Source organism: Equus przewalskii, chromosome X (assembly GCF_037783145.1).
Source record: "Equus przewalskii isolate Varuska chromosome X, EquPr2, whole genome shotgun sequence".
NCBI classification, from domain to species: domain Eukaryota; kingdom Metazoa; phylum Chordata; class Mammalia; order Perissodactyla; family Equidae; genus Equus; species Equus przewalskii.
The window spans coordinates 109,024,567-109,039,604 of NC_091863.1; the positions used below are offsets into that span (position 1 = coordinate 109,024,567).

Below are 15,038 nucleotides of genomic sequence, written 5' to 3' on the forward strand. Positions count from 1 at the left end.
ATGATGATCTGGGTAAAATCCTAGCAATATGTTGATATTATAGTGCCAGATTCAAGACTTCTATTCCATGTTTTGATTTTGAAGCCTGTACAATCATGCACCGCATAATGATGTTTCAGGCAAGGACAGACCGCATATTCGACAGTGGTCCCATAAGATGAGTACCATACAGCCTAGATGTATAGTAGGCTATACTATCTAGGTGTGTGTAAGTACACACTATGATGTTCACACAACAAGGAAATCTCCTGATGACGCATTCCTCAGCACATATCCCTGTTGTTAAGCAATGCATGACTGTATTTTAAAATTAAAATCTGATCCTTTAGCAGTAGAAGAACTCAATCAGTCTACAAGTATTGTTGACTTTCCAGTTTGTTAAATGGCTATTATTGGGCCAGCCATGTGCTTTAGGAATAACTTGAGAAACGTATTTGTTTAATCTTGTGAATTAGTAGATGGGAGTGGTAAACACATTTCTAACATGATTACACTGTTGGGTGGGGACACCTTGGAGCATATTCTGTGTGCAGATGATTTGGAGGTATTTCCTCATTTTGTTCCCTACCTAATCACTTATTTACATCTTGATCTAGAAATGCAGTGTTACGTGCTGTTTACCCTAGGGAATGTTTTTCCCTCTTGTCCCAGTGGATTATATGAATATTGGACTCTTAGGTTTGTGAATTTAGTAATACTTTAAAATGTAACTGCACTTGGTCTAAAAATTGGTTCTGAACCACAGGGGCTATGGTAAGAGATTTTCTGCTGTCAGTCCAAAGGTATGTGTAGGGTACAAAAGAAGTAGTCTCCCTCCGAAAGAAGAGCTTATATTGTTCTTTTATTATTTCCAGGTCTCTTGGTGGGCCTTGTGCTTCGATATGGGATTCATGTTCCAAGCGATGTAAATAATGTGACCCTGAGCTGTGAAGTGCAGTCAAGCCCAACTACCTTATTGGTAAATGTTAGTGGAAAATTTTATGAGTATACGCTGAAAGGAGAGATTAGTTCACATGAACTCAATAACGTTCAAGATAATGAAATGCTTAGAAAGGTAAGTTCTTAGTTAAAGGGAATCTCTGTACTTTTAAAAAAGTGTATAACTAGCAACAGAGTGACTCAGGAGAAAAATAAATAGTGAATTTTTAATGATATTTAAAATAATCAGTCTTTTAAAATGGAATAAAACCTCAATTAATGAATGTAATGTAATGCCAAGGAAATGGACCTGTCTGTACATTTCCTTTTCTGATTGAGGCTAAGTACTATAACCTTTTTTGTTTCACTCTGTGATGTTGACAGTTCTAATAAATGGTGACCAGTATTGAGTTCAGCAGAATTTATAAGCATTTCTTTGAATTTGCGGATGGTCCTCAGAGTTTTATATACTTCAGCACATTGAGTTTATTTGATAAAACCTAGAATAGTCCATTAATATTTCTTTGAATTCTTTCTTACTTTGATGGTATTTTATACTGAGCACAATTTAACCTTTCTTTGAGTCAGAATCTGGCATAACTTCAGGGGCCTCAATCTGAATATCAGTTATTGTCCTATGCTGTGCCTAAAGCTATATGTAGGAGGTTGGGTTGCAGTCTGTCTGGCTCCCAGACCTTCCTGGAGCTGTTTTCTCCTGCCCCCTCATAGTTTCTATCATGAATCTTCTCAGGGCCTCTTTGCTCATGTCTCTGTTTTTGCCCTCCCTTGGCTGTTTGCCTCCACTTCTGGCTTCTACATTGGCATGACTTGGCTTTTATACCTACTTGGTTAAAGATGGTGTTCCTGACCATCTTAAATTTTCATATGAACTTAAAGTTCACTTTGCAGCAAGAATTCTTTCCACCCTTGGAAAATTCCAGTTCCTTAAAAGTTCTAGTACGTGAAATTTTAGCATGGGTATGTGTGTAGCTGCTTTGTGTTCATGTCAAATCCTACTACAGCCTTCTGAACAGAAGGGGGCATCTGTATTATTATAGGGAATCAGTGTTAAAAGAAGTGGGCTGTCATGACTCGAAATATGACTTGTCCAGAAACTTTTTACCATAGTATTATGTTGTATACCTTTAGAGATGTTACCTATGCAAGAGATCTGTTTCCTTTTGCCAACAATAAAGATGTACCGCCAAATTTTGTGTTCCCAGTTTTGGGTCTCTTTTATTTAGAGCTCGGATATGTTCATGCTTTCTCCTATTTTTAAGATTTTTGGTATGATAGTATTTGAACACACTTTGCACAGCTGTGACTTGACTGATTGCTCCAACACTGTCTCCTTGTCGTTGGTTGAGAAGTGGAACAACAGCTATCCCATATGAAATATTTTTCAGTTACCACAGTAATATTCTTGCCTTTTACCAGTTTAACATTTAATCTTTTTTCTTTTTGAGAATTGGTAATGTAATATGAGGTCTTCTAAGGGAATTCATCTAAGAGAACTCTTTATTTTAACAGGTTACTTTTGATCCGGAAGTGTTTTTCAACATATTACTTCCTCCTATCATATTTTATGCAGGATATAGTCTGAAAAGAGTAAGTGCTTTTGTATTTCATATGCTTTGAACCACCTTAAACTCCATGGGCTTTATCGTCTTTGACACTTCAAAAACAGGCAGTTCTTTCCAAGTTTCCCTCCCTTCTCCTTGCCTTATCCTTTTTAGATGCTGAAATTTATGCCTGTACAAAAAGTCTTCCTCTTACTTATTTCCTTTAATGAATAATGCATTTAATATTAGCATAGCACACCAGAATAGAAAACCTTTTCTTTTTCAGATAATTGGTAAGTATTCTAACACAGTGTAACTTTTTTTTTTGTCAGAGACATTTCTTTCGAAACCTTGGGTCTATCCTAGCATATGCTTTTCTTGGAACTGCAATTTCTTGTTTTGTAATTGGGTAAGTATTTGAAGCTTAAAACACTTTTTAACCTTCAAATTATAATTTTAAAGTAATGCATATTTGATTTATGCAGTATTGTATTCCTGAATGTGTCTAAGGACTTTTGCAGTAAGATGTATTGACATAGATAATAAGTTGTTTGAGTTTTCCTTAAGGCCAAGGTGTTACTATAATTAAATGACATGAATTAAATTTGGGATTAGTCATGAGTACTACAGTAGACCCATCTTCTTATTCTTACTTTATTCTAACTTCTTTAACAGTTGACGTTTTTTCTCAAGTAGAAATGTGTTCATTGAACAGGTCAATAATGTACGGCTGTGTAACACTGATGAAAGTAACTGGACAACTTGCAGGAGATTTTTACTTTACAGATTGCCTGCTCTTTGGTGCCATCGTTTCGGCAACTGATCCAGGTATGTTTTCCATGAGCGTGAAGCTTAAGCACTTCAGGAAGTGTTTTGCTGTCAAAGCACATGTGGGTAATTCTTCCTTTGAGGGGTGGAATTCATGATTAGGTATCTCCCATAGTACTATACTTTCCAATTGTGGGGAAAAAACCAAAATTCATGGTTCCTTTTGACTTAAGCACAGATTTATTTGATTTTCTTTTGTTTTAGCATATTTGCCTATTACCGGTCCACAATTTGATGCTGTTTAGACAAGGGCTGTAAGATATTTTCTTTAGGAATTCAGGTTGGTGTCTATCCCTAGTAACTGGGTATAGGAGAAGATGAGCTAGCTTAAACTGCGTAATAATTATACACATCCTTTCAAGCTTCCAGAAAACCAATTGCTTAAAAATCTTCTGTTCACCTTCAGCTGTCTGCATTTAAGAGTAAGAAAAAAGTTTTTAAATGATTGTCAGAAGGCAGTTGTGCTACTACAAGTGTGACTTTGGGTCATTGGGGGTTTAATATACATTAAAGAATTGTTTTCATAAAATTGGGTTTATGGTTATAAAATAGTTTTGATAGAGCACAGCTGGAGAATGAATTTAACTGTACACGTTAGGTTGTCATTTTCCTGCTACTGTGTTACTGAGCTTCACAGCTACACCCAGACGAGGAATTTAGAGACTATGTGGGCCGAAGACGTAGGAATGGGAACAGAGGCTGCAGTTTTTGAACTGAGGATGCAAGTTTTCTTTTACTAGACTTCAGGACCTTGGTAGAAGTTTGTTCTGTTTTACCTTTGACCTTGTAAGTTAATCATCATCTTGAATTGTCATCCAACACAAGTAAAGATAGGATCTTCCAGTTATCTCTGAATTCCTTTGTAAACTCTGATGACACAGGACATCATAGGAAGTAGGAAAATCTGTTCTGTACTCTGTAAGAGATGATTTTAAAAGCTAGAGGGCATTCCAGGGGCATTTGTGTAGTTGAGCATCTTTAAAACTGAAAATCAAATCGCTCCCTTAAAGACAATCAAGGCTGCCCCCTATTGTTGGTAGCTGCTCCCATTGTCGACATGAAGATAGGATGGCTTTTGCAAGGAGCCGGTGGTCTGTTTTCCCTGTCCTCTCACTAGAAGCAAGCTCCTCGACTTTTCAAAACCTGTGAGAAATCTAAGCAATCCAATTGGCTACGTTACTTCAGTCTTCTGATTTTATTTGGGCAGGCGTATTGCCTGAATGGCTCAAGCAAAACTGTTTTGCTTATATAAAAGTTGGACAGTTATATTTCTTCTGAATTATGTAGGCATTTGCTCCTATAATATTTCTCTTATTTTACAATTGTTCACTTGGTAGAAGGGTGAGCATAGGTTCTCTTTTCAAAGTGCTGCAGCATTGTTCCTGCTCTCGTTTTCTCTTGGTAAGCTTTGGTATCAGTATATTTCGGATGAAATGCTTTGCAGTAGAAACTATATCTTATAAAATGCACATTTCCTCTTATTTTGATTGGCATTTGAAGAGGCTCTCCCATCTCTAGTTATGATACTTTTTCATGTCTGCTTGGGTTTATTTAGCAAGTGAGCTGTATGTGACTCAGCAATTAAAGTTATAATGCAACTTCAATCTCATCTGATTTTCTAAGAATTCTCACATAATTGTTTCCTAAAAAAGGGGTTTTTTCTTCTTCTCAAGCTGTAATAACCTGATAGTTGGCTTCTAATTGAGTTAAATATAGCAGCTGTAATTCTGGTCATAAATTTTATCCCAACCGAAAACCAACCTTGTGTTTTCATTTCCTACTCTTTGCTAAACCGGTGTGCTTTGAAATTTGCTGGTCAAATAGAAGTGAACGCTCCTTCTTCCTTGTAAGACTCCAAGGAAACGATGAAGTTTACAGCAGGAAATGCTTTTCATAATATTCGTCATCAAAGATTAATGATCACCTGGTCTATAAGAAATTTGGAACATTTTCTTTATGGAAAAGAAATGTACAAGACAATTATTAGCATTTGTGTGAAGAATGTAGGCCAGCTCAGTCCTTCTAGGTTGTTTTCGACAGTTTGTAAGAGAGAGAAAGGCGATATTGCAGGTACACAATTAGGGAAAAGGAAAATATTGACATAAAATTACTGAATCTTTAATATGGTAAGAGCCTGTTTATCAGGATTGAATTCTAAGAGGAAGAAATGATTTTTTAAATAGCTATTATAATCATCTGTGAAGGGGAATATATTTGTAATGTCTAAATATTCCTCTGACTCTTTCTACTTGCTAGTGACCGTTCTGGCCATATTCCACGAGCTTCAAGTTGATGTTGAACTCTATGCCCTTCTTTTTGGTGAAAGTGTCCTCAACGATGCTGTTGCCATAGTGCTGTCTTCGTAAGTGTTTGTTTTCTTATTATATTCTGTCTATCGAATGTTAGGGTATTAGGAACTAGGAGTCACTTATTGAGTGAAGTGCATTATGAATGGAAATATTTGAAAGGATGAGGCATTTTTTCCCTCTTGAAGAAATACATACTTGTAGATAACATGGAAAATGCACAAGAGAAAAAGGAAGAAAAAAAGGTTATGTACTCCCAACACCTAAAGACAATTACTGTAAATATTCTAAAACATTTTCTTTTACTCTTTTTTTCTGTGCATGATATTTTTACATAGTTGTGATTGTAGTGTATATATATAATTTTATATTCTGTTTTAACACTATAACATGAAACATTTTATTTTTTTAATTAAATTAAATTTTTTTTTTCCTTTTTCTCCCAAAGCCCCCTGGTACCTAGTGGTGTATTTTTAGTTGTGGGTCCTCCTAGTTGTGGCATGTGGGATGCTGCCTCAGCATGGCTTGATGAGCGGTGCCGTGTCCGCACCCAGGATCCCAACTGGCGAAACCCTGGGCTGCTGAAGCGGAGTGCGCAAACTTAACCACTCAGCCACAGGGCTGGCCCCCAAATTAAATGTTTTGAATAGGTAATGTACTCACATGGTTCAAAAACAAACTATATAGAAAGGTATATGTTGAAAAGTTGTATTCTTACTCCTGGCCTCATTCACCTGTACCCCGAGCCCCTTATAGGTAATCATTTTTATTAGTTTCTTGTGTATCCCAGAATTTCTTTATTCATATGCAAGCACACATATGAATAAATATTCTTATTTGCCTCTCATTTCTTATTTTAAAAGTAGCGTGGGGCTGGCCCCGTGGCCGAGTGGTTAAGTTTTCGCGCTCTGCCGCGGTGGCCCAGGGTTTTGCCAGTTCAGATCCTGGACGTGGATATGGCACCGCTCATCAGGCCATGCTGAGGTGGCGTCCCACATGCCACAACTAGAAGGACCCACAACTAAGAATATACAACTATGTACTGGGGAGCTTTGGGGAGAAAAAGGAAAAATAAAATCTTTAAAAGTAGCATGATATATATGTTCTGTACCAAGCTTTCTCTCACATAACTGTGTTCTGGAGATCTTTCTATATCAAAACAGTTTTCTCATTCTTTGTTTGTAGCTGTATAGTAGTCTATGTGCTATACTATAAACAGTACTATGGTGTATTTACTCAGTTTTCTATTGCTGGAAACAAAGGGTTTTCAATCCTTCGCTATCCTGAATAATGCTGCAGTGATTAACCTTGAACTTACCTGTTTTGTACATGCATAGCTATATTGGTAGGATAAATTTCCAGAAGTGAGTTTCTTGGGTTAAAGGGCAAATACATTTGTAATTTTGTTAGACATTGCTAAATTGCCTAGCAGAGAGATTATGCCATTTTCCACTTTAACCACTAAATTATGGGAGTGCCTGTTTCCTCATAGTTTCACCAACAGAATATTTGTCAGACTTTTGTATTTTCTCCAATTTGATGATTGAGAAATATCTCATTATAGTTTAATTTGTATTTCTCTTATTTGACATAATCATTTCAGAAACATTTTTTAATTTTTGGAAGTGTTAATACACGTTTTAAAGACAATTAGCAAATGAGCCATAGTTTAATCTAATTATAGAAATTGCTATACATGTTATTAGAATGTGTTTGCAGGTGAAAGAATGAGTCTGAACCTCTAAAGAACTCAATCCTGCCAACTCATTCCTACTAAGCAAATATCTAACCCTATAGACAGTTGCCTTTACTCCATACCAGAACTTTCTATGAGAGAGAAGTAAAAGCCGTTTATATTTTCTCTTTATTTTTATTTCTCTCCTAAATTTCCATTTTATTAACTACAAAAGAGTAATCAGTCACTGACTCTAGTTTACATAGCTTGATTGCTGCCATTGCCTTACTGCATAGTGGAGAATTACCTTTTCTGAGATATAACACTAATCCCTTAAATGTTGTGTATAATGATATGCAAAAGGTCAAATCCTTTTTTGTGAATGCAATGTATGTAAATTCCACTCCTCTCCTCTATTTATTGCCAGAATATTTTGCAGCTGTCCACAACTAATACAAATATAATTTAAAAAATAAAACCTAAAGTGTCTAATATTGATACTGAATGTGTACACCTTCAATGACAATAGGTGTGTAAAATAAAAGTTTTATATTATTTCAAAGAAGGTAGAAACAGATAGTGTGTTTGTAACTTATGTGTTACAAAAAAATGACACTCCAAAGATTGTTGAAGCTTTCAGTACATAGGAACCTGCGAGAGCACCAGTGCTACCAGATGAAGAGAATAAGATACAGGCAGTTCCTTTTAGCCTCAATTCCCCATCCTAGATCATTATCCTGGTGCTTAATCATCTTACTACTGAGTGTTCCTTCTTCATTGCCCTAATGGATCAAGGGTCAGAAAAATCTCTGTTGTGGTCCTATTGTAAACTATTGTGCCCTATGCCTTTGAGCTTTGGGGTGTACATATCGTTGTTGGTGAAGAATAAATTTGTCATAAAGAGAATGCCTTTTCCATAACACTGCTCACAAAGAGCTGTGCTTGTCCTGCTATTGTAGCCTTTCTCAAATAGGGTTCTGTGAGAGCATTCAGCCTTATAGAGAATGATTCGAGTGATTCTTTTCTCAGTTCTGAGGAAGGTTCAGAGCTAGTACCATTCTAGACTTAGATAAGTTAATTCATGACATAGTCTGGTGGAACCCTAGTCGAGAAGGGCTGTATCTGAGAGTATCGTATCAGGGAGCTTGTTAGCGTCTTAATGGAGTTGAACAAATGGGTTCCTACCCAAACACTGAAGGAAAACTAGTTGTGTTACTGGCTATGGGAGGTTACTAGCTGGAAGGCTTGACAAGATGTTTGTCATCATCTTTCATTTGATAGAAATAGTCTACTTTGTGTTGAGTTCTGTTAGCTTGATGATTTTCTAATGTGTATATTCTATAAAAGTAGCCTTGCATGGAGGGAGGACCCCTTTCTGAAGGAGTTCTGTTTGGCAATTAACAGGTTAAGGCAACCCTTCTTGAAATTTATGTTGGAAGTTGTTTTTCTTTGTATTTTGACCTGTTAGATTAACGCTACTTGCTTTTGTTAACACTTTTAATCTGGTGAGAGTGAAGTGAAGCTGGTTCCCTTATATGTCGCTGTAGGAGGTAGATGTGTATGTACTGCTATAGTGTAGTCTGTATGTCTAGATGGAGATAAATTCTAAGTTGTATAGTATTCCGCTGAATGGATATACCATTAGCCTGGAGACCTGTATGTATACTAGTTTAAAGTATGTTTTTTGGGTTGATTTACATTTTATAAAAGGAGAAGTACAGTGAGTAAACAAACATGACAAACTGTTTAACTTTACTAGTTACCAGAGATATACATGTTAAAATAAATGACCAATTTTACCTATTCAGTTAACAAGAAAAAATTGTTAATGAAAAGAGTTAACTGCTGGTAATGGTCCATGCAGTGATTCTTGATGGGGGTAATTTTGCCCCCACTTCCAGGGGATATTTGGCAATGTCTGGGGACGTTTTGGTTGTCACGAATGGGAGGAGGTTGCTACTGATATCTGGTGGGTAGAGGCCAGGGGTGCTGCTAAGTATCCTTCAGTACACAGGACAGCACCCATCACTCAACAGATAATTATCTGGCCCCAAATATCAATAATGCCGGGTAAGCAAAATTAGTGTTTCTTGATCCCTGGTGTGATAAAACTACATTACTCGTACATTCTTGTTAACAGATTGGTATCACCAGCTTTTTTGTATTTTATCTTTTGTCATTATTTATGATAATAAAATTAATACGTTTGTAACAGAAATTCAAAGTATTTGACTTAGAAAGTAGAAAATTCCTAAAATTTCAGCTGTCAAAAATAACCACTGTTAAGATTTTTATCCAGACTTTTTCCATTAATATTCCACATATTAACATATATATAAATCTATTAATAATTTTTTTTGAGGAAGATTAGCCCTGAGCTAACATCTGCTGCCAATCTTCCTCTTTTTGCTGAGGAAGACTGTGTAGTAATAATTTTTTAAACAAAAAATGGCCTAGTACTATACATACATTTCTCTAACTTGTTTTTCTCACTTGGACATTGTGCTAGATTAATACTTCTGTTTTCCCATTGTATGGATGCACTGCAGATTTACCTCTCCAACTCCTTTTTGATTAATATTTTCTAATATTGTATTATTGTCACGAGCACTGCAGTGAACATATTTACGTGTAAATCTCTGTGAATCCTTGAGAGTATTTCTGTAGGATGTTATTTAGAAGTAGAATTTCTAGACCAATAGATATGATCACTAAAAAAATGAGAGATACAGTTATATTTCCCTCTGAAAATGTAATACAGATGTATTTGAAAGCAGTTGCACAACATGTAAAAAAGCCATGGGTATAGTAATACCCTGTTTCTAGGAATGTAGCACAAGGAAATAGTCCGAAATTTGTAAAAGGCACAAATGTATTCTTTCACACTATTATTTGTAGTAACAAAAATATTAGAAGCCACTTTTAAATGTCTAACAGTGGGGAAATGTTAAATAAATTATGTTATATCCATTTGGACCATTTTTGAAGTCTTTAAAAGCCACAGTTAGAGAGGCTATAACAATTTTTATGTCATTGTTAGTTGAAGAAGCAGAATTTAAAAGCATGTGTTCATTATCGTTACAACTAAACATGAAATAGCATGCATGCAACAAAAAGAAGGGAAAGAAATACAGAAGGAAAGTAAGATAGACCTGTCAGGGTAGTGGAATGGTGGGGTGATTTTTCCCCCTAAATTGTACACTGTGTCACTTCCAGGATTTAAAAAAACATTCGTAAAAATGTTGCTGCCTCAAGATAAAATGTTGATGGATGTGAAAGAGTTAAGATTTCAATCCAAAGGCCAAGATTTTACTAAAAAGAAGAAAACAAACCTCTCATCTGTTCTCAGCCCACAGTGCTTTTCATGTGTTCTTGTGCATCTTAGGGATTAAAGAGTAAAATAACGATTAATGTGAATCTTGAATTTATGTGAACTAATCCAGAGAAAGCAGCCTCAGGAGGCGTGGCGTAGATATTTTGTTCCAGCCAGCATTTTGAAAACTGTGACGAGGGAGAAAAAAGCTTGTTGTAGCCATATCCTTTCTTTCTCCAGCCAGGTGCTATGTATTAATGTAATTAATGCCATCAGATCTCATTTACTGTGGTAGGTAGGGAAGATATGTATAGGTAAGATAGCATGAAATGAAAGGCCATTTCATATTTATTAAAACAATATCAAATCTAATGATATTGTCCCCAAGTGATCTGGTCACTTTGAACATTTAAACACAAATATTTAAAATTTTCAATTCAGATTGAATCTCAGAAATTTCTAGATGCCATTACCAGAATTAATGTTAGTGCTATACTTCCGTAAAACACATAAAATTAGGAAATTTTAGTTTGGTCTTAGATTTTGTTTTTGCTTTTTTTTTTTCTTAACTTAACTGAGGAGTTATGAAAAGAACTTGGCGTGCATGATATAGCAAGCCCATTTTTTAACCTTGGACCAGAAAAATCATTGCAGTAACCACAGGGAGAATTCATTATATTCTTGAGAATGTGTTTTTTTCTCCTTTTCTTTCACATGACTTGTATGATGTCTTTGAGTCTGGACTTTTCATAAAAACACTGGTACCTCAATTAACTGAGATGAGAACTGATGGTAGTAACGGTAGGTCCTCCTGCCAGAGACCTGCTGACAACAGTGATTTTCTCAGCTGTTTCTATTTTCTGGGGTGACTGTTTTAAAAGAAACACTTTTAGACTAGCTTTGGACTGTGCGTTCAAGATGGAGAGTGTCTCCTGTAACTGCCTGTGTTGGCCTCTCAAAGAGTGACTTTCTTTCAGAAGTGTGAGGTGGAGGATCCAACTGGGTATGCTAAAAGTACTGTTGAGTGGATTCTAATTCCTTGGAAGGCCTTTCAAGCCCTTTTTCCTATAAAAGTCCATTTCAGGGAGTGAATAGATATCAGGCATTGGGCCCATTCTGGTATTCTAAAGGTTGAAAAGGTGCTTCAGTCATCTTTTTTCCCATAGGAAAGACAAAATGTGACCAGGTTGAGTACTGAACAGTCTTCTTTGTGTTCTCATGCCTCCGCTGGAAATAAGTGGAATTTGTCATTAGTTTGTTCACATTAGTGTGTTAGGGCTTTCAGGCACTCAGTACTAGTAAACCTTAAACAGAGTCACAGAAGAATGGTAGTGCCCAGCATCTTGAGGCTAGAGGAAAAGGCTCGCTATACCTTTCACGTAGAGAGCCTTAAAATGGTCTGCCTCCTGAAACTGCCATTTAAGTAAAAGCTGAATTTCCTTGCTAGCTGGATCCACCGCAGGGTGTTTTGGTAATCTTTTGTCCTTGTTTTGGCAATCGGAATCAAGAATTTTTGGATTTCTCCCCTCCTGTGATTTCATCTTTCAGGCTTTACACGGGATAACATTTTTATGTATGTATGTACTTTTAAGTTATTTTTCAGATAATGTTTTTAAAGTAAAAGTTGCTTCCAGGAGTAAGAACAGTCTCTCTTTTGTAGCTCAATAGTAGCATACCAGCCAGCTGGAGACAACAGTCACACCTTTGATGTCACAGCCATGTTCAAGTCCATTGGGATTTTCCTTGGGATCTTCAGTGGATCTTTTGCAATGGGTGCTGCTACTGGAGTGGTGACAGCTTTAATATCCTTTTATTGTATTTATCTTTTCTTGTTAACCTAAAAGAGTAGTCGAATGCTGTGTTCTGTGCTCTCTCCTGGTTCCATAATTGGCATTGTGTTATAATTATGAGCCTTATAACCAAGTATTTTGTTTGCAAATATTAGGCAGTCATCTTTACCAATAAATAAATAAAAGAATTTCAATGTTTTGTGTAGGGCTTCATGCCCTCAAATTTTCGCTACAAAAGTCTAATTAGACACAGAGACGCTTTTGGGGTGGATTTTAAGGTTGTAGAGTGAATTGATGTCATGGTAGCTATATTCCAAAGAGCCTCCGGGTGTTCTCCACCGCCACTCAGGCCAGCAGTCTTTTGCTCTTTGTTTAAGGGGACGAAGAGGACATGTACAGCCATGGTGCTAATTGAACATCATCTCAGCTCCCACCGATTTTAGCCTTCTTCTCTAGAGTCCTAAGCACTGCCACTAATTTGCTGTTAGAAATATTGGGCAAGTCATTCTTGTAGTCATTCAGAAAACAGTTTTTGCTTGCCTGCTACATGCCAGATGCTATGCTGTGGGTATCACAGATAAACAAGGCAGACATGGCCTCTGCCTTCCTTGAGCTTCTGGTGTGAAAGCGTTGACGCATCACTTGGGGGCCTCAGTGAAGGCAGGTGGAGGGCAGGAGCAGCAGGGAAGATGAGTGGGACTAGATGATCTCTACAGAACTTGCAGCTTGCAAACTTCTCAGATACTTTCTTATAAAACAAATACTCTTTCAAGAATCTACAGGCTTGCTGTACCTCAGCTTCATGCTACAAGAGACTTGTCTTATGGCTTTTTTTCGGGTGAACTGTGGCATAAAGGGGCAGTAAAAAGAGTTCTGAAGAAGAAGCCAGGACAGATAGTATCTCTTCTCCAGTGCAAGTTCCTTGAGGGTCGGAAGTATATCTTATTCATCCTTTTATTGTAGTACACATTTGTTGGTTCCAGCCTGAGATCTGTCACAGCTTGACACAGGCCATTCCACTGTCAACTAACAAATATTTTTTAGACTAGTATAAATGAGTGACATGCCTCCATTTCTTCATCATGGAATGCTGTACATCACAGAGATGTTAGAGAATCAAATACGCGTGAAATCGCATGGAAATGACATTTATAATAAATGTAAATTACTATAATTATGGAAGCTGTCTTGCTTTGAGTCGCAAATTAATGGTCAGAGTTGCCATGTTATGTATCTGATCTGTTGCTCTTGTCTCTGCCTGTCCTTTACTGTGTGGTTTCTGGCAAAGCATGTGATACCCAGAAAACAGTTGGGTTGACTAAGCTGTAAGACTTCCTCACAGAAGGCAAGGCTGCTTACTCCTCAGTATGATGCTCATTTTAACCATTTCTTCACTTTGGTGCCTCCTTATTTTGTGACTTTTTTTTGTTAAACTGGAGAACCCTTCTTTTGCTTTTGCGGTTGCCTTGTTTTGACTATTATTTTTTCTAATCACTCTTCTGTATTACGAGATCTTGTTATCAGCCTTGACAGTCTTACGTGACAAAGTTCACCAAATTACGGGAGTTCCAGTTGTTGGAGACCGGCTTGTTCTTCTTGATGTCCTGGAGTACCTTCCTCTTGGCTGAAGCGTGGGGTTTCACGGGTAGGTTACTTTCTCTTTTAGATCTCTTTTGATCACAGGGAATGACTTTGCCAGTCGATGACAAGTGGACCAACTCTTCTAGTATTTGAGCACATTTGTTAGGGTTGGGATTTGTGCTGTCACTTTAGAATGTAATAAAGCTTTTCAGTGGAAGTGGTTCCTCTCAACAAAGTAAGTCACAACTGAACATTTCAACACTGAGCACATAACCTACTTCTGCACAATAAGAGCCTCGGTATAAAAGTCGGAAACTCCCCTTTGATGTCAACTTGGAACTTGTTGTCTTTATAGGTGTGGTTGCAGTGTTGTTTTGTGGCATCACACAGGCCCATTATACATACAATAATTTGTCCACGGAGTCTCAGCATAGAACTAAACAGGTAAGAGAAACTTTATAAGTTTGTGAATAAACTTTTCCTTCTTAACAGTGAAACTGAAATCGTTTTTTACTGGAAAATAATCTTCGATCTGTTCAAAACAGTGTCTACTCATTTCAGCTCCTCTTCCTTTGACTCTAGAAACAGATGGGATCGGCAGATTGAAGGGTGACAGCTTTTGGGGGAGCGATAGGTCAGCAGAATGGCCAGGGCCTATTTTTATTGTGGCTCCAGGGGTCAGTCAGCTTCCTTTCCTTCTTTCCCTAATCTAATGACTTTTAAGAGGAATGTTTTAGAAGCTCACTCTGGTCTGACTAGAAACACTGCCGTGTGATTTAGATAAGATTAACTGCTGATCTGACTAGATCTACTGCTGGCTCATACAGAGAAGGTTAACTCCCTTCCATCTTCCTTCAGGCACTTGGAGCTGCTATATTTCTAGGAATGTCAACCACATCAGTGGTTGGGCTTCTCATGGTACTGAATGATCAGTTGTGCAGGGTACCTGAAGGAAATTATAAAGCAAATAGGCACGGCATTTTCTAGTCTTAGACTGTATATGGAACAAATACATGAGCAGTGTGCATACTTGATTATGATCATATTGAGAAATAGAAGCTTTGA

General features: G+C 37.1%; 1 protein-coding gene across 6 annotated transcripts in view; it reads left to right on the forward strand.

The window, feature by feature from the left end:
* The window catches only part of SLC9A6 (solute carrier family 9 member A6), a 69,800-nt gene that overhangs the window by 18,316 nt on the left and 36,446 nt on the right, over positions 1 to 15,038 (forward strand). For 5 of the 6 annotated variants that reach the window (XM_070604829.1, XM_070604828.1, XM_070604830.1 and 2 more), the window contains 8 exons: positions 855 to 1,054; positions 2,449 to 2,526; positions 2,813 to 2,889; positions 3,196 to 3,308; positions 5,565 to 5,670; positions 12,263 to 12,398; positions 13,926 to 14,037; positions 14,329 to 14,417. In XM_070604829.1, the coding sequence (XP_070460930.1) occupies positions 855 to 1,054; positions 2,449 to 2,526; positions 2,813 to 2,889; positions 3,196 to 3,308; positions 5,565 to 5,670; positions 12,263 to 12,398; positions 13,926 to 14,037; positions 14,329 to 14,417 (911 nt within the window). Of the gene's footprint in view, positions 1 to 854; positions 1,055 to 2,448; positions 2,527 to 2,812; positions 2,890 to 3,195; positions 3,309 to 5,564; positions 5,671 to 12,262; positions 12,410 to 13,925; positions 14,038 to 14,328; positions 14,418 to 15,038 lie in introns of all 6 variants that reach the window. The other variant, XM_070604824.1, reaches the window with a different exon arrangement.